This window comes from Leptonychotes weddellii, chromosome 4, assembly GCF_054177405.1.
Source record: "Leptonychotes weddellii isolate Sample4059 chromosome 4, ASM5417740v2, whole genome shotgun sequence".
Taxonomy (NCBI): Eukaryota; Metazoa; Chordata; class Mammalia; order Carnivora; family Phocidae; genus Leptonychotes; species Leptonychotes weddellii.
In genome coordinates, this window is record NC_138372.1 from 8343354 (window position 1) to 8363183 (window position 19830).

The window sequence follows — 19830 nt, forward strand, 5'->3', positions numbered from 1 at the left end:
GGTTGGTCTTTTCTGGAACATCATAGAAATGGAATCACTGCAGTGTGTGGTCTTTTGTGGTCTGGCTTTTTACACAAAGCTAATACTTTCGAGGTTCCTCCAAGACGCTGCCTGTACTAACAGTTTGTTCCTTTTTACTGCTGAGTAGTATTCTATCGTATAGGTACATGACAGTCTGTTTATCCATTCTACTGATGGGCATTTTGATTATTTCACTAACAGTCAAAATAGTTTTTGACTGCTATGAATAAAGCTGCTGTGAACATTCCTGTATGTCTTTGCATGCACCTGTGATTTCATTTCTCTTGGTAAATATGTAGTAGGAGGATTGCTGTCTGGTAAATGTACCTTCACAGATTCCAAAGCGAGGGACCAAAGACTTCCAGTAATACTAGTCGAATGAATGGTGTCCTTGCATTTGCATTTTTAATAAACTCCCCAGGTATAGCCTGGTGTTTCTGTGCTAGAAGATCTGGACTCTGAGATCCTTCGGCTCTAACGGGCTCCTTCCCTTCTGCCTTCCATCTGTGGAGTCTGAGGTTTTATACCCAAACCTCAGCCCCTGAGTGGACCCAGGATTGAGATTCTGATAGGTTGTTCCCACCTCAGAGGAACTCAGGCCTTGCCAGGAATGTTCCACCCACAGTCACCTTCATTAGCTTAGCATTACGAGAGCTGATAATTATTATGGTAAATACACGATTGCAACCTTGCCATCATGCCTCCTTGATATCTTTTGACTTTTTATGAGCCTGAGGTCTTCTCCCTGTCCTTCTGGGGCTAAGGCAAGATGACGTGCTCATTTGCTCATTTATGTATAGCACCTTTACATTCTTCCTTCATTCATGTATAGCACCTTTAAATGAGTCTTTTCTGTGCTAGGCAATGTCTAGGTGCTGGAGAGGCATCTGTGAAAAAGATAAAATCACTGCTTTCAGGGAACTTTCAGGCTGGAGAAAGGTGACAAGGCAAGTATAAACAAGTAAGATAATTTCAAGTAACATTAACGTCTGTGAAGAAAATACAACTGGGTGATGGCTGAAGGGAACTTTAGATAAAATGGCAGGGAAATGCTCTCTGAGGTGGAATATTTGAAACCAGAAGGAATTGACTGTAGGACTATACAAAGTTGCTCTGTAGCCACCAGCTACATAAGGTTATGGAGCACTTGAACTGTGGCTGGTTTGTATTGAGATGTGCTGTAAGTGTAAAAAACACACTCAATTTCAAAAACTTACTATAAAAAACCCTAAAATATCTCATTGATTCTTTTTTTTTTTTTTCTGTTGGCTACAGGTTGAGATGATCATATTTTGGACATACTGAATTAAATGAAATACATTATTTATTTTTACCTTTTTCTTCTTTAAAAACGTACCAAGTAGTAAATTAAAAATTACGATGTGTCTTGTATGTGTGGCTTGTATTATAGTTCTACTGGACGGCAGGGATCTCAGGGGGGAAAAGCATCCTAAGTAGAGAGAATGGCAAAAGCACAGTGTCCTGAGGTGGGAACTGAGGGATGCTGGGGGCAGTGAGCCAGAGAGAGTGGCAGAAATAGGAATGGACCAAATCCAGTAGGATCTTGGTGTTGATTCTGTAAGGAGGTGGATTTTAATTCAAGCCTCAGGGGGAAGCCGTTTTAAGCAAGGAAGTGGCTTGGGTCTGAATTATGTTTTAGCAGACCCCTGTGGCTACTGAGTGGGGAACCCACTGTGGGTGGGCCAGATGGAGGAAGAATCCTGGGTTCCAACACTGTCGAAGCCACACGAATTTGTGGCCCTGCCCTCCCCTGGGACTCAGTCTCCTCCCAGCCCGGTAGGCTAGGGGGCTCCGTCGGCGGTTCTCCCGCTCCAGCGGCAGCCTCCGCGGGCGGCCGCCGGCGGCAGGGGGCGCCTCCTCGATGACTCGGCGCTCGGCTGGCCAGGCTCCGGCGCGTCTCCCGCTCGATTGGTCGGGTCGGGGCGGGCCGGAGCGCCGCCGGCCAGCGCCATTGACGAGCCGGGAGAGGAAGCGCCGCGCAGTGCCGGGCTAGGCGGGCGGCCCGGGACACAGACAGGTACGGGCCGAGGCGGGGCGGCGCCGGGCGGCGGACAGGGTCGGAGACTGCAGGTGGGCCATGGGCACGTTGTCTGTCGCCCCGGCTCCGCTTCGGACCCGGGGCCCGGGCCTGCCTGAGGGGAGCGCGCCGCTGGGAGCCAGGCGTCCGGCCCTCTCGCTGTCTGAGCTCCTCCGGGGGCTCTGGGGCGTCCGCGCTCCCGACGGCCCCGAGCCCGCCGCCTTCGTGGGGACCCCCCTGCATCCAAGCCCCCGCGGGCACCCCAGGGACTGACAGGCTGGGAGCTGCCTGGCTTCTCGGCACCCCGGCGGCGTCCTTGTCCTGGGACCCCGAGTCCCCACCGGACCCGGCACCCTTTCCGGGGTCCGGCAGCCTGGTGCCGGGGGACTGGGGGCGGTGTCAACCCGCGTCTCCCCGCCTGAGCCGCGGTCTCGTGAGGGACCCCAGTGTGCGAGCCCCCGTACCTCACGCCCAAGAATCGGGGCGCTGGTCAGTTCTCCAGAGTGTTTTAACCACCCGCCAGCCTTCTGGGGTCACGGTCTGGGATGGGGACATCAGGCCTCAAACCAGTCTTTACCCCCGCTCCCCGGGGTCACGCCTAAGCTGAATCCCTGCTTTCAGGTGCGGAACCCCAGCCACCAGGCGCAGTTTCCTCCGGCCTTTATCTGGGAGGTGGGGTCTCCGTTCCCTGGAGCCCACCGGGTGGAGGAAGGGCTGTGGGACCCTCGCCTTCAGGGCAGTCCCATTCCTGTGGGGCCCGAGGCCTGGCACCCGCCCCCTCTGGTCCCTTATTCTCCCCGGCTCCCACAGCGCTCAGGCCCGGCCGGCTTGGGGAGCAGCGCCCTGGTCCCTTTGCCAGTCCTTCCTACTCCCGGCTTTGGCCGCCCCTCGAGGGAGGGGCCTGGCTCAAGGTCATGCCCGGCTGTCTGCCCGCCCGTGGGCTGAGCACTGATCCCCAGTGTCACCTACCCCACCGATTAGGGGAGGTCAGGTGCGAATTGATGCCAGGCGGCTGCCTGGAAGCCCTGGTGGACCCCAGTGTAAACACTTTGGGATTCTAGCCAGTCTGGGGGCCCTTCCTGACACCGGATTCCTTAAGGGAATCCTTGAAGTGGCTTCAAGCCTGGATTAGATGCTTAGCTGAGCTAATAGATTCTTTCAGGGTGGAGTCTTAATTTACTGACCAGGGCATTTACAGTTCTTCTCACCCCATCTTTTCCTTAATCTGTATTTTGCATTCTTCCACCTTCAGGGGAGGTAGGTTAGGGCCTGATCTTGTGTGCAAACTGACAGTTGTTTCCCTCTACTGGGAGAGTATTTGTAGTTGGCACTTAAGAGAGAGTTTGTTGGCATTTTAGGGGCGAAGTCAATGGCATTAACTTCAAAAATAAAGAGGACTCTGATTTTGGCTCCCTGCCTAAGTGTGTTTGGAGTCTACATAGTAATACTAGAATAAGTCAGGTTCACATTTTGTTTTCACATATTTACTTGTTTGAAGTTATAATATACAAATGTTTCTTTTACCAGACTGTTAAACATTTCTTATTTTTAAGAATTTGTTCTTGTAACCTCTCCTTTAAATAAATATATCCAGTAGTCTCTAGCAAATTCTTAGTTTTACACAAAATATGGCTTAAAAAAATCTTTGGAAAGAAATCAGTATTTCATCAAATGCTGTTTATTTACTTGTTTATTTTTACTGTCACTGATAGCAAATAAAAATGAATCTTGCTGGAAGTGCAAGACACTGTTGGCAAAAGTTGGTCTCTCCTGGAGGTTCAGTTAACTCTTAACAGGGCCTTGTGTTTTGGGTCTTTGTTGGGTGGTAACCTTTCATTTGGGATAAGTGTATCTTCTGGCACTAAGATGAATCACTGGGGGTGGGGCAGAGTGCCTGAAGAGGATCCTGAAAGGGCTGGTTCCAAGTGGGACACATGCCATAGCAAATCTGGAGTGTCCAGCGTGGTGGGCTGGTGTCTGATGTGCTTGGCCCAGAGCAAGATTTGGAACTCACAGTTCTAACTGGGATCTGCCAGCTAGCTGAGCAATTTCAGAACACATTTAAACTTTTATGTCTCAAGTTCCCTCACGTTAACTTTTTACAATACTAAAAGTAACCTGTATATTTTTTGCAGTGCTAATAAACACAGTTTTCTTATAGGTAATGGTAAAGCAGTACTGAATGTAAATACTGTAGCTGGAACCAGAGGATTTCTTGTATTTGTATTACCGACTAAGATAGTTCATTGTATCAGCATCATCTGGTGCTTGGGTTCCTGTAATGCAGTTCCGGAACATTTAAGAAGAGTGATAAACCCCCGCCTTCTCCCTTTCATTTATGCTATTTTATGAATGATCTTGATGGACAAATTTGCACAATTGAATTAGGGAAGGCTTAAAGAGGATCATTGTAGAATATGAAGTTCATTGAAATCTCTTAGGACATTTTTGCCTTAATCTAGGACAGGGTTTTTTTTTCTTTTTGTTTTTTTTTTTTTTAAGGACAAGGTTTTTCAACCTCGGCCCTCTTGACATTTGGGCTGGATGATTCTTTGCCATGGAGGAGCTGTCTTGTGCATTGTAGGATGTTTAGCTGTTTCCATGGTCTCTACTCACAAGATACCGGTAGCAGCCCCCAGTCATGATAATAAAAAATGTGTCTAGACATTGCCCAGTTACACTTGGATGAGCACCTCTGACCAGGACAGTCTAATGCCAAGGTGAATTACTAAAGGCAAGCAGTTTAATGATCAGTTACATCGAAAGGATAGACAACTTGGAATTATAGGTATGTTTTGGTATATTTTAAGTGACCATTCCTTGTAGCTGTGTCAGAACGTAGATGTGTTAGTTTGATCCTCTGCTAACAAGGCATCTTACAGTGCTGGTCACCCCATCTTTTCTTAAATCTATGCTTTGCATTCGTCCACCTTTAGGGAAGGTAGAGTAGGAAATCAGCTTAGAAAAGCATCTGGTTTTCTGTTGATTTCCTTTTTTTTTTCCTTTTTCTTTCATAGATTCTTCTATGACCATGAGAGAGAGAAGTAAAGAATGATCCATGATTTTTAAACACCTTATCTTGAGGATATAGTCATGTTGGAAGGTCTTGTAGCCTGGGTACTCAATACCTATCTGGGAAAATACGTCAATAACCTGAACACTGATCAGCTGTCTGTTGCGCTTCTGAAAGGTGAGTACATGTATCTCTTTTTGGTAAAGAATTTCAATTTTTTTAATATTCATTTTGTTGCACTGGGAATGGTAAAACATAATGCCCAGACGGCTTTGTACTAAGTATGTGTAAAAGGAAATACGTTCTCCCCCATGACGCTGATTATTATTACGGGGTAACTTAAGTATGTAGCTGTATTGCTATGGATTTTAGGGAACTATTAAATATTAAAAAGAGAAAGACTATACTGCTGGTGACTGTGCTTTATCCCAGTTAATTTTTTAGCTTTATGAAGCTTTATGGAGGTGGCCATGATGTAATGACAGTGGCGTTGGCTTTGGCTTCAAATCCTGTTGTGTTACTCATTAGCTATGTGAACAAGCGATTGAAATTCCGAGCCTTAGTTTCTTTAGAAAAAGCAGGTAAGGGGCACCTGGGTGGCTCAGACGGTTAAGCGTCTGCCTTTGGCTCAGGTCATGATCCCAGGGTTGTGGGATCGAGCCCCACATTGGGCTCCCTGCTCAGTGGGGAGTCTGCTTCTCCCTCTCCCTCTGCCTCTCCCCCTACTCATGCTCTCTCTCACTCTCTCTCTCAAATAAATAAATAAAATCTTAGGGATGCCTAGGTGGCTCAGTCATTAAGCGTCTGCCTTCGGCTCAGGTCATGATCCCGGGGCCCTGGGATCGAACCCCGCGTCGGGCTCCCTGCTCGGCGGGAAGCGTGCTTCTCCCTCTCCCACTCCCCCTGCTTGTGTTCCCTCTTCCACTGTGTCTCTGTCAAATAAATAAAAAATAAAATCTTTAAAAAAAAAAAAAAGCTTTTAAAAATAAATAAATAAATAAAAATCTTAAATAAATAAAATCTTAAAGGAAAAAAAAAAAGAAAAAGCAGATAATATACCTCTCCAGGGTTGCTGTAAGGCTCAAATGGATCAAATGGAATGACATTTAAAGCTCCTGTCCTGCTGGTGTATAAGAGACACCAAGTTGAAGCTTTAAAATATGTTACTGTGGGGTCTTTGATAGAATAAAGCTTGAGACACTTCAGCCTTTACAGGCCTATCCTTGGTAAATGCCTATACGTGATTTAATGCAGTGCAGGGAACTGGTGTGAGGATTGGAAAACCGCTTTTTTTTTTTTTTCCTTCTCCTTGTTTTAATGTAAGTTCTCTTCGCTCAGCTCAAAATGGAATGCTTGAACAAATCTAGAGAAAGGAGGTAGTCTGCAAGCATGTAGCAGCCCAGAAAATGGAAAGGAGATCTCAGGTACGGCTGGAAGCCCACCTTCCTGGGGGTGTGGGTTTTGGCAAGTAGACCAGGACAGGTTAGTGGAGATGGCACTGGTACAGATTGTGGTGGAGTCTGTGAGAATAGGGTGCCTATGGCTCACTTGTCCCCAGAAATATTGTTTCCAGGTTTTTCTGACCCATCTAAACCAGTAAAAGGATTGTGGCAGCCATAGGCTGTTGGGAGCTCTCCGCTCGCCCCTCCACCTCTCCTCCTTTCATTGGAAACAGAAGTAGGTTTTTTCTTCATCTCTAACTTCTGTCCTGACCTTTCCCTCCTGTCCTTAGAAGGGAGCTGCTAAGTGCAAGGTGAAAGCGACCAGTCTGCCGGGGAAGAGGGTGTGTTCAAAGGACGAAGGTAGTGTCAAGGTTACCTCTTTGGTCACTTACTGAAGTTCTCATACATGCTGTGAAGCTACCCAGGTCGCACAGGGCAGGTGTCAGGGCCGAGAAAGGGAACTGCAGACCATAACCTTGTTAATAAAAGAGCTTGAAAGATCAAGAGTGATATGGTAAGAGGATGTTTACCAAAGAAATGAATAAATAGGAATTTGTGTTATCCGATATATCATGGACTCTATATTAAACAGATTTCTAATCTGTTTTAGAATATATCTCATAATGACAACTGTGTGTATCTCTCTGATGCTTCAAAGTGCTTTTCTGTGCTTCCTGTTTAAAAAATACTCTCTTTGCAGAATAGAAAAATAATGTTTCTTTCATAGCCAGTGTTCGTGTGGTGCCCCATCCTTATGGATTCAAAGCATACCACAATGCTTGGCTAGGAAAGTGTTGGAGCAGTGAACATTGCAGTTATAGTTAAGCAGTGTTTGGAGGCAGAGGGTCCTGTGTAGGCACAAGAAAGTTATTTCAGTCCATCTGCAGATATTTAGTGTCTGAGATGCTCTGGGAGATGCCAAGAAGACGGGGATAGTGGCCAAGAGTATGAATTTTATAGCCAGACTTTTTTTGTTTGTTTGTTTCGTTTCACAGAAAGAGAGAGAAAGAGAAAGCAGGGGTGGTGGTGGTGGTCGTGGTGCAGACGGAAAGAGGATCTTAAGCAGGCTCAACAGCCAGTGCAGAGCCCAACTTGGGGCTTGATCTCATGACCCTGAGATCATGACCTGAGCCGACATCAAAGAGTCAGAGGCTTAACTGACTGAGCCACCCAGGTGCCCTAGTCAGACTGGTTTTGAATCCCATTTACCATTAACTTGGGCACATTATTCCAGTTCTTCGTGAATTCTCAAATTCTTCCTTTCTGCAAGTGGGAGAGAATATTACCTGTCTCATAAGGTTCTGAGGACTAGAATTAATGTAGGTCAGAGAGCTTAGAACCGTTCTGGGCAGATAGTGGGCCCTCACTCAGTCATCATCCCCCGTTGTCATGATCATCAGCATATGATTGGCTTGGGTTGGACTTCAGGGGTGCACACATACTAAAAGTAATAAAAACGCAAAGTAGCATACAAGTAGTCGAAGGAGAGAGAACTTGTATATGATTTTATTTGTTCAGTCTCTCAGCAAACAATGAGCGCCTGCTTTGGGTACGGCTCTGTGTTAGGGACTGATAACAAAAAAGGGGGGACAGTAGAAGATACCAGGAGCTCAGGCATAGGGTCTGAGCCTGGTCTCACCACTTAACAGCTGTTTGTGACGGTGAGCAAGTTACTTAAGCCTCCTCTTGCCACTTGAGATCAGACAGACCTGGTACGAACTCTAGGACTACCACCTATCAGCTCGGTGACTTTTTTATTTTTTTGGAAGATTATTTATTTATTTATTTATTTGACAGAGAGAGAGAGAGAGCACAAGCAGGGGGAGCAGCAGAGGGAGCTGCAGGGGAGAGGGAGAAGCAGACTCCCTGCTGAGCAGGGAGCCCGATACGGGGCTCGATCCCAGGACCCCGGGATCATGACCTGAGCCGAAGGCAGACGCTTAACTGACTGAGCCACCCGGGCATCCTACCTCTGTGATTTTTAAGCAGATTGCTTACCTCTACACCTAATTTTCCTCACCTCAGAGTGGAGAAGATAATAGTATTTCCTCATATTATTGAGAGGCTTAGATGAGATGATGGAGATAAAGTGCTCAGCCCTAGTACGATCTCACTAAATGATTGCTGTTCCTGTTACTCCACCTCGGTAGTCCCTGCCCTCGGACACCTCTTAACTTGTTAGCCATGCCAGGGGGTATATATTGTTCCACTAGAGATGCGGGCACGGTGCGGGGGGGAGGGGGGAGGTGCAAAGCAGGGGAGTCATTCACCCTGTGGGAGAACTCTGGGGAGGCTATGATGGAGGGAGCTGAGCAGGAGTTCGGCAGGCGGCGCGGGGCAGGTCACCATGTTCCAGGTGGAGTGCAGCTTGTGAGTACAGGCAGAGGGCAGAAAACTCGCAGGGCATGTTCGGGATGGTTTGGGGCCAGAAGATAGCAGCTGCCAGTGTCACGTCAGGGGGCCTGAACTTCGGGCTGCGGGCCTATCTATATTTGTGGCCCAGCACTTAGGGCCCCCCTCCTTTTTGTTCCTATCAGCTCTGCACCTCAGGCTGGCTTTCTAAGTGATGCAGAGCCGCGGGAAGAGAGGTCAGCAGTCATCAGTGCTGACCGAAAAGCCACCAGCCTCGAGATGTACCCCAGTTCTAGGGACTTTGCTTCTTGCTCGGCTAAGCTGAAGCATTTTGGGAGGAGACGTCCAGGAATAAGCCTGCACGTTATCTGCCTGGAAAGAAACGAAGAGCGTTATCATTTATAAAGTCCTCACCTACTCTGGGTCCCTTGAGGGACCTTTCCCAGCAGGGCCAAGTGTGGGTGCATATTTGAGTGGGTGGGGAATCAGCGAGCCTTCCGTCCGGAACCACCGACTGACCGGCCGCTGCTGCTTGTTTCTGATGTGCTGGAGGCTGCCCTTTCTTTTTGTCCTTTCCCCAGCTTCTTCTCCTTCCTAGAGCACCTCTTTCGCTCCCCGCACTTAAGCATTAATTTTCCCCGGCGTGGGCTGCCTACTGTTCCTTCCACTTCCCCAAGGTGCACAGCAGCCAAGGAAACCTAGTGCTGTCTGCCTTTGTGACGAATTTGGGTATTGAAAAATAGGGCAAATGATTCAAATTGCAAATGATGCTTTTCAAAAGAAGAAACCATATGCTTTCCCCCTTTAAGTCAGTTTCAACTGTTGAGGAACATGTTTCATGTCCCCCCCCCCCCCACCAAGATCATTTACTCCCCAAATGTGGAAGTAGAGTTGTTTCTGGGCTCTCGGGGGTTATTAACGTCTCCTTTTGGTTAGTCTTAAGCTATGGGAGGACCCACATGGGGACACATGTTCCTGCAAACGTCTAAAACATAAGCTGGTTGCATTTGCTCAGCATCTGCCAAGCTGCTAGATTTGAATATTTTAGAAGCCAATTACCCACAAGTCTTGAACAGTCATTTAAAGGAAAAAAATAATTGTTTCTCGCATTAGTTTGTCTTTGGCTGGCTTGCCTCTCTTCTGAGTTCCTGTACCAGTGGTTCCTGGGTGGTTGTCTGTACTCCCTGTTCTCAGAAATTGCCTTAAGTTGTGCAAACAGTTTTGTAGAATTATGGCTGTTTCCTCTGCCCTTTAGGATGGGGACCCTGCCTTCTCTTTTCATATTCCCAGTGGCCAGCACAATGCCTGCTAGAGGTTGGGGAGTGGTATGTCAGTGTGGACGCATGACTTCCACAGCTGGGGGAGTGAGAGCAAGGCAGAGAGCCTTGGCCGTTCAGAGACATCTCGAACCTCTAGGTTTAAGTTCTGTAAAAGCTAGCTCTGAAAAGGACCTTCAGCGGTGGTTTGTTCTTTGCTTTCGGACAGGTGATTAAGCCTGCAAGTGTAGATGTGGAGCAGAACTGGTCTCTCCAGAAGGGAGAGTAGAATTCCTTTTGATGACCAATTTTATTGAACTCTTCATGGGCTCTCAGATGTTGCGTGCAGTAGACCCATTTGTTGGGGGGTGGGTGGGTTGCTGGAGCTTGTTAAAAATTGCAGATTTCTGTGTTTCAATCCCAGCGATGTCTCGCAGGGGGCCCTGGAGCCTGCATTTCTTCCCAGCTGACTCAGATGTTAATGGTCGTCTAGTGAATATTCACCTAAACTAGGGGTCTGCAAACTGGCTAGTGGACCAAATCCAAACTGAGGATGGCTTTTATATTTTTAAAGCCTTGTAAAAAAAAAAACAAAAAACACCAGAGAGAATATACAACAGATACCGTAAAGCTTGAAATATGTACTGTCTGGCTTATTATAGAAAAAGATTCCTGCCTACACCCTTCACCTGCTGGTGAGCTTCAGCTGTCAGAATGGGGTGGTCAGGAAACTAGTGTAGACAGAGAACACAGGCTGGTCGCAGTGCTGCTCCTGGCTTTTTCTGGCCAGGCTGAGCTGTAAAACTTGCCCTTTAACCTTCTAAGATTTGCACACAGTAGGTGCCTACTGCCTGTGTTGGGTGAACATTTCATGCTATTGTTTTTATTTTTCAGGTGCTGTTGAGTTGGAAAATTTGCCCTTAAAGAAAGATGCCTTGAAAGAACTGGAATTACCATTTGAAGTCAAAGCTGGTGTGTGGAACTCCGCAGGAGAGGGAGGCAGTCTTCCACTGCTTCTTCCACTGCTTGGGACAGGAAAACCCAGAGCCCTTGGGTTTGGTTCTGTTTGAGCAGGAAGAGGCAGGATAGGAAATAGGGAGTTTAGATCAGTCCTTGAGCGTGGCCTTTTCTGTCAGGATGACCTTGGGGCAGCAGTGGGGAGGTCAGGTGTTTCCCAGACCCACTGAATCAGAACCAAGGGAGTGTCATTGAACCTGTATGTTTCATAAGCACCACAGGTGATTCTTAACGTTTCCTGAAGTGTGAGAACTTCTGTCCTAGATACGGGGGTGGGGGGTGGTCTTATTTTTGGGGAATTCATAATATTACTGAGAGATAGTTTATTGAATGAAAGGTGGGCTCTGGAACAGTGTGTTTGGGCGTATATTCCATATCTGCTGTCACACCCCAAGGCGGTGTGGCCTTGGGGAAGTTCCCTCACTGCTCTGTGTGTTTCTCAGTCTTTAAGAGGAGGTGATAATCATTGTACCTATATCAGAGGGTTGTGGAGAGGAATACATGAGTTAATGCATTAAAATTACTCGAACAATGCCTAGCACACTCAGTAGAGGTTTGCAGTTATGATAGGAGTTCTGCAGTTACTAGATTTGGTGAGGAAACAAGAATTGTCCTGGAATAAAAATATTCTTTGTTGGGGTGCTTGGCTGGCTCAGTCAGTGGAACCTGCTACTCTTGATCTCGGGGTTGTGAGTTCGAGCCCCATGTTGGGTGTAAAGATTACTTAAAAATAAAGTCTTAAAATTCCTTGTTAAATGACCGTGTATAAAATTAGTCCCTATTCAGACACCCCATCATCATTCAATAATACCTGTTGATGTCAGTCTTTCCATTATTTTTGGGTACTTATATTACAGTACAATGCAAGTACAATGCAAGTCAGTTGCTAGGTGGAGTAGGATAGAAATCTTGCAAAAGATTTAGGCTTTCTTGAAGTCAGTTCAAGTGATGGGTGAACTGCCAGGATCACAGGCAAAGACACTGACAAATTAGAATCTGAAAGAAGCTCAGAAATGATGATACTGAGGGTACTTCCACAGATTATTATTTGAATATCAAAGGATTGGGAGAGGCTCTTGGGGAACACTGATGAAGTTTCTTAATATTTTTGCAAAAATGACTCTATTTGTACTTGTTCCGCAAAAATTAAATGAAATGTAACAGAGGTTATATTTTGCTGTCACCTAATTTATCAAACATGCCTCTTCCCCCAGTAATTTAGGTTAGAATTGCAACTGCGCACCAATTATTATTAAACTCTTTGTGGTGAAAATTTGTATTCGGTTTCAGTTATTATATAAACTATTAAATAGAAAATCTTACTTTAATTTTTCTAGATAAAATTCAAATTAAAATGTTTTTTGATTATTTGTTGCCACATTTCTTAATTTATTACTGGATTACACAGTCGATCACTTGGTGTTAATATTCTCTTATCTTCAACAGACCAATTCCACTTGAATTCTAGATCTTAGAGGGTAGCAATTGATAACATGTTTTTCTTTCAGAGGGAACATATTAGTTGGGCCATGTGGATCTTCGAGAGATCCTTTAGGACAGTTCAGATATTCTTATGCATTATTCTTTAGTGGTGACTTGCCTCTTATTAATTGAATTTTAAGAAGACCTGTGTCCTGGGAGCCTCGGCTAGAAATGGTAGGACTTGGGAAATCAGTATCATGGTTCTAGCAGGTTTCTCGTCAGTCCGGGTTCTCATGAAGAATCAGGATTCTTCCTTGATAGAGTGCCACAGTAGTTCTGTGACCCATGTTTCAGTTGGTATGTTCAAGACTGGACATGCTGTAAGTAAGTCCAGTAACTCCCAAGAAGTGCTCCTCAACCAGCCCATGAATAACAAGCAAGAAATGAGTTTCATGCTCATGGGCTTGTGCAGGGGCCGTGGGGAGAAAGACACCCCAAGGAAGTTTAAGATGTAGTTCAGTTGGGGAAGAGGCAACTCGCGGAGGAGGGCTGTTGCATTTGATAGGGCCAAGTCACACTGGGCTTTTTCTTTTTTAAAGATTTTATTTGAGAGAGAGAGAGAAATAGCGACAGAGAGCACAAGCAGGGAAGGAGAGGGAAGCAGGCTCCCCGCCAAGCGGGGGGCCTGACACGGGGCTCGATCCCAGGACCCCGGCATCATGACCTGAGTCGAAGGCAGATGCTTAACCTAACACTGAGCCACCAGGCGCCTCCACCCTGGGCTTTTGCATCTTTTACTTTATTGTGCCTCGTTCTTAGAGATCTCAGCCTACTAACTTTCTGTTTCCCATGTACGAGAACCTGCTGCCTGTTTTCTTAGATTAAAAACTAAATGGTAAAAGTTCTTATGCTTCTTATACAAAACTAAAAGAATACAGAAAAATAGAAGTAAAAATGTGTCAGCACTTGACAAGACTTTGCTTTTCCCAGGCCTGATTGGGAAGGTAACTCTTCAGATTCCCTTTTATCGCCCCCACGTGGACCCTTGGGTGATCTCCATCTCCAGCCTTCACTTAATCGGATCCCCTGAAAAGCTAGAGGATTTCAATGATGAGAAGGAGAAGCTCTTGGAGAGGGAGCGCAAGAAGGCTCTGCTTCAAGCCCTGGAGGACAGATGGAAGGCAAGGCACACCCCCTCGGCCACCAGACCAGCTGCGGTGAGACAGATGAAATGAGCAGAGCACTGAATTCGGCTAACTCCGGCTCTTTCCTTTGTAGAATGAACGTCAGCAGAAGGGGGAATCCTACTGGTATTCAGTTACTGCCTCCGTAGTTACGAGAATTGTGGAGAATATTGAAGTAAGTCCTCCTGACTTTTATAAAGTATGAACATGACAGGGACTTCTCAGGCTTAACTGTGTTGCGCTTCTTAGTACCTTGTTTTTCATGGGTTCAACTGGAATGGGGTGTACAGAGCCTTGGCCGACTGCTCAGGTGTGCCCTCTTCTAGGCAGTACCAAAGGAAAACCTGAAAAGCAAGTCTCCAGCTCTGGGCAGACACAGGTTTTTCTTGCGTCAGCTTGTGTGAGTAGGAGTTTTCCTTTCATATTTCGCTTTGTTTTTGAATGTTGGATTCTTACTTGCTAAAAGGATGTATCTCCTAAGAAGCTGGGTCACCTAAACCTTCATGACTGATCATTTCAGGGCATTTCACTTCACCTCTCTGTCTCGGTTTCTTCATCTGTAACGCGAGAGAGGTTGAATACGTGGTTTCCGGTTGATTACATAGTGAATTGTGAGCAGCCCACGGAGGTGTTTAATCTCTCACTGATGGATCTGGTGGCGGTTTGAGGAGTTACAGTGACAGCGCTGTTGGCCACGTTTTCTGCTTTAATTACAGTTTTGTTTCATTCTCAAAAACTAGATCAGGGTCCACACTCATTTTTATGAGTGCCGTAAGAGTGAGCCTGTACGTAGTACCTCTGGGGTTTTCTTGCAGTGTCAAGATGACACAGGCTAAATGGTTTCAAGGTATACTACTGCCCCCCAAAATGCAGTCGGAGGTTGTTGGTTTCATAACTGTCGTTACGTTGACAAAGAGATTGGTGCATTTGAGGTGAGTGCTTTGAATTCTGTTTCAGGCAATTGTATTTTTTTTTTTTTTTTTTTAGCTGTCATTGATTTTAAATAATTCATCATCATTATTTTTACTAATAGCTTTATTGAGATTTAGTTCACATCCCATAAAGTTTACAGTTTTAATGTGTACACTCTAGTGTTTTTTTAGTGTGTTTGCAAAGTGCCTAGGTTACCACTGCCTAATTCCAGACCACTTTCATTACCCCCAAAAGAAACTCCATACCCACTTAGTAGCCACTCCCATTTCTCCTCTCCCTCTAGCCCCATGCAACCACTAATCTTCCTTTATGGAAACTGCCTATTTTGGACATTTCATATCCATGTGATCGTACACCGTGAGGCCCCTTGTGTCTGGCTTCTTGCACTTAGCATAATGCTTTCAAGCTTCATCCATGTTGTGGTGTGTACCAGTACTTGATTCCTTTTTATGGCTGAATAATGTATTCAGTCAAAGATACGGATTGTCAAAGATAAAGTTGAATGTTAGTGAAAGCGGTGAAAACAGATTTTATTCAGTAACTGCTGACAGAAGCGGAAAGAACAGAGTTCTGTTCCAAATTACACAGAAGTGACAGGGCCTTTCCAAGGGAGAGTGAGGCAGGGGATCCCGTGGGGGAGGGCTCAGGTGAAAAATGACAAAGGGTCAGTGTCCATGTGATAAGGCCAGCTATATCTGCTAGCTGGGCTGCTTTGCTCCCGCAGAGACAGACTGAGAGACAAGGCCCTGTCCTTCCTGATGATTACATTTCAAAGGAATGGCTTTCAAGTCCTTGATTATAGGAGATACATACACATCTCATAGGGACAGAGAAAGGATTCACAATTGGAAGCCCTTTTTGGTAAATGCTCTAAGAAAGGGAGGTCAGGGACCTATTGTCAGGCTTTGGCTGGGAAAAACAGCCCTGAGCTTTTCCAGACAGGAACTCAGAATGAGGCTGGAATGTCCCAGGGATGCAGGCTTAAGCTTCTAGAAGCTGTGTTAAATGTGGTCACATCTCTCAGTGCAGGAGGTTGAATGGAGTATTCATACTGAGAGGTTTTGTGGTTTTTGGGATATACTACATTTTGTTTATCTGCTTATCAGTTGATGGACATTTGGGTTGTTTCCACTTTTTGCCTGTTATGAATAATGCTGGTGTAAACATTCATGTATATGGTTTTGTGTGAATATATGTTTTCAGTTCTCCTGAGTATATACTTGGGAGTGGAATTGTTGGAGTCATATGGTAACTATGTGTTTAATTTTTTGAGGAACTGGCAAACTGTTTTTCAAAGAGGCTGCACCGTTTTACATTTTCACCAGTGATGTAGGAGCATTTCCATTTCTCCACATATTCATCTACACTTGTTTTTATTGTCTATCTTGTGATAATAACCACACTAGTGAGTAAGAGGTGCTACCTTGCTGTGGTTTTGATTTGCATTTTCTTAATGGCTAATGTTGAACGTCTTTCCATATGCTTATGGTCACTTGCATGTCTTTTTTGGAGAAATGTCTATCCAGATCCCTTTTCCATTTAAAAAATTGATTTTTTTTTTATTGTTGAGTTGAAAGAACTCCTTATATATTTTGTTGTTGTTTTTAAAGATTTTATTTATTTATTTATTTATTTGAGAGAGCACAAGCAGCGGGGAGGGACAGAGGGAGAGGGAGAAGCAGGCTCCCAACTGAGCAGGAAGCCCGATGTGGGGCTCAGTCCCATGACCCTGGGATCATGACCTAAGCCGAAGGCAGATGCTTAACCAACTGAGCCACCCAGGTGCCGCAAGAGCTCCTTACATATTTTGGATTCTAGTGTCTTATCAGATGCATGACTTGCAAATATTTCCTCCCATTCTTTGGGTTGTCTTTTCACTTTCTGTTACAATTTTTAATTCACTGAAGCAGAGTGCCTTTTCTGTAGCCCACCTCCAGGGGCCAGGGGAAATAAATAAGTACAGAGTGTATGTGTCCTGCTGGTGTTCCTGTGTCTAGGTGTGGGGACACAGAGGCAAGATTAAGATATCGTAAGAGAGGGCAGGCCAGTTATCTAGATCCAGCGGTATTTCTTTTAGTGTTTTTTAAAGGGGTCTTGTGAAATGGTTTAATGAAAGTATTGTAGCTCTTTTCTGGAGGTAGCACCGATCACAAATAAGTGTCATTCATGTCATTTGTGATTATAGCTCTCAGGATTGTGGTTATCATCCTTGTAGCATTGGACATGTGTGTGCTGTAAGCATTTGTATAAGCTGCCTGCTGTGACTTATTTAAATGCTCAAGGGCAGTTTGACGTCTGCCTGTCGTATTCTACCTATGCACATGTCTAAATGCCTTTTCTTTTGTTCTCTCCTTTGCAGTTAAAAATTCAAGATGTCCATTTGCGCTTCGAAGATGGTATTACCAACCCGTCCCATCCTTTTGCATTTGGCATCTGTATTAAGAATGTGTCCGTGCAGAATGCTGTGAATGAGCCTGTGAGTATGAACTGTGCCTGTAACCTAGGAAGAAAGCACTGGTTCTCGGGAATATGGGGCTCTGCCTTTGGTCATTTCATGTTCCGTACAGGAGGCCGCATTCTTTTTCACCATGTTCTTTGGTGGGAATGCATGTTTCTTGTTTGTGTCAACAGATTAATTTGCCAAAGTCGGGGATTGGCCAATTTTCTCTGACCTTTCGTTATTTCACTCATACGTTAAATGTTGATGCTATCCCTTTCATTTTATGCACGAAGAAACTGAGTCATAGAACGGGTTTCAGCTTTGCTTTTCTTCTCATGCTATGTGTACTCCTGGGGGAAGCTCGTTCTGTATCATAGACTCAGCCATGCCCTGGGAATGTTTGTTGATGCCTCTATGTCTTGAACCTCTCTTCTGACCTTCTTGTTCGTGGTCTTTAACTGCCTATGGGACACCTCTGGCGGTTTAGGCTTGTCATAAGCAAAATTATCCCATTATGTTCCACCGGCCCTGAAACCAACTTTTCCCGTTTATTCTCTAACACGTTACTGAATGTTAAAACAAACAAAACTGACATCTTTTGAGCCCTTTTATATGCCAGGCACTGTTCTTAGCACTTTACCTGACTTACCTCATTGAATTCTCAGTACTTTTCACCACCGCCGTTAGCCTCATGTTACATGCCGCTAAGCTCACTAAGGTGCACAGTGATGGAGTGCCAGAGCCAGGTCTGAACCCACATGGACCAGCTGCAGAGTGGGGGTTGGTAAACTGTGGACCGTAGAGCAAAGCCCCCCACTCCCCGTTTTTGTCCGTAAAGAATGACTGGATCACGGCCGCACCCATCGTTTACATATCATTCAAGGCTGCTTAGGTGCTCTAGTGGGTGGAGTTGAGTCGTTAAAATAGAAACTGTACGGTCCACGAAGGCTGTGAGTACATAGGAGTACTCCCTGGCCCTTGGCAGAAAGTTTGCCCCCCTTGCGCCGGAGCATGTGTTCTTAGACAGTATGCCGAGCTCCCCAAGCCTGTGCTCAACCTTTTGCTTCTTATTCTTCAACCTCTATCCATCTGCTCACAGCATCCTGCCGGTTTTCCTTGCAAAATGTCTCAAATGTGTCTCTTCCTGTCATCCTCACTGTGACTGCCTTGCTTCAGGATCCTGTAAGTTTTGGCCTGGGCTTATAAAATATCCTGTTTCATGACTTCCTTGCTTCCATCCCAGGCCCTTGATTCTTTGTAACCCAGTGCTTCCTAGTCTCTTCCACATCATGGCACACATAGGAAAAAGGAATCATTTGGCCAGGATGCTGGGGCAAATGCATGTGGCTGCTGGGGGCTGGAGGTGGGGAGCCAGATATTTCTAAATGTAGCTTGAACCTATAAACTTGTCTATATCCTGATACACTCACGACTCTTTTTCTCTAGCACACCAAGGAGGGAAGCTCCACTTTGCAGTGTTGCCAGAGTCCTGTTTCTCAGACACGTCCCTCACCCTAGTGGCATGCCTGGCACACCCCGCAGCGGCTCCAGGGCTCTTGAAGTGTGAAGTCCACACTCCCTAGTGCGGCATAAACTTCCTTTCCTAGGGCTGCCTTAACAACAGATCACCACAAATGAGATGGCTTAAGACAACAGAAATTTATTCTCTTTAGTTCTGGAGGCCTGAAGTCCAGAATCAAGGTGTTTGCAGGGCCGGTTTCGTCTGGAGGCTGTGAGGGAGAATCCGTGCCTCCTTGCTTCTGGTGTTTGCCTTCGCGTTCCTTGGCTCGTGGATGCATCCCTTCCATCTCTGCCTCCGTCTTCCCATGGTCTTCTCCCCTGTGTGTCTGCCTTCCTTTCTTAGAAGGACCCCAGTCATTAGATTAGGGCCCACCCTCATCCAGTATGACCTCGTTTTAATTCGATTACATCTGTAAAGACCCTATTTCCAGTAACGTCCCCTTCGCAGGTTCTAGGAGGACATGAATTTCTGGGGGGAGGGAAACTACTTAACCCAGGATACCTAGTAGCATTCCAAGCTGCTTTTGTCAGCACTTAACTCCCCACTCCAAATGTGTGTACCAATCCTGCCCTCACACCATGAGTACAGTGCTCCCATTACACAGATGTAGTCACCGTCCTCTGGAGACACCAGGCCTTCTGTATGGTGGGCCTAACACTTCGATGTGTGTCCCCATCCTTCCCTCCTACCCTGCCCTGTGCTGGAACCGTATACATCTTTTGATGCTCATCCATGCAGTGACATTTTCTCTTTTGTTTGCTCATAGCATCATAGGTATTCTTCTTCTGCTTCCCTCTGCTTAGTTGAAATTGTTGCATGTTTGTATCCCCAGTTAGCTGGATTTTGAACACTGTAAGAGCAAAACTGTGTTTTAATTCACTTTTGTATCCCCAGCATCTTGCAAAGTGCTGACGCGTGCCTCCTCAGAAATGGTTTGTTGAATGAATGAATAAGTTTGTGAATACAGAGAGTCATGTTTTTTTCTTCACTGTTTTACCTCAGGTACAGAAATTAATGCGGAAAAAGCAACTAGATGTGGCAGAGTTTAGCGTCTATTGGGATGTCGATTGCACTTTGTTGGGGGATTTGCCCCAGGTGGAGTTACAGGTATGATTCTGGCAGAAGGCTTTATGGTAACACAGTACAGAAGTAAAGAGTGTGGGGCTACCGCCACGTAGGTTTCTGTTCTC

The 19830-nt window shown here is 45.7% G+C and overlaps 1 protein-coding gene across 1 annotated transcript in view; it reads left to right on the plus strand.

The window, feature by feature from the left end:
• Window positions 1–1950: 1950 nt before the first annotated feature.
• The window catches only part of VPS13D (vacuolar protein sorting 13 homolog D), a 238051-nt gene continuing 220171 nt past the window's right edge, over window positions 1951–19830 (plus strand). Inside the window, exons 1-7 of the mRNA XM_081816824.1 lie at window positions 1951–2059; window positions 5077–5249; window positions 11017–11094; window positions 13552–13742; window positions 13840–13920; window positions 17038–17154; window positions 19643–19747. Coding sequence (XP_081672950.1) covers window positions 5153–5249; window positions 11017–11094; window positions 13552–13742; window positions 13840–13920; window positions 17038–17154; window positions 19643–19747 — 669 coding nt within the window. The 5' untranslated portion in view covers window positions 1951–2059; window positions 5077–5152. The remainder of the gene's footprint in view (window positions 2060–5076; window positions 5250–11016; window positions 11095–13551; window positions 13743–13839; window positions 13921–17037; window positions 17155–19642; window positions 19748–19830) is intronic.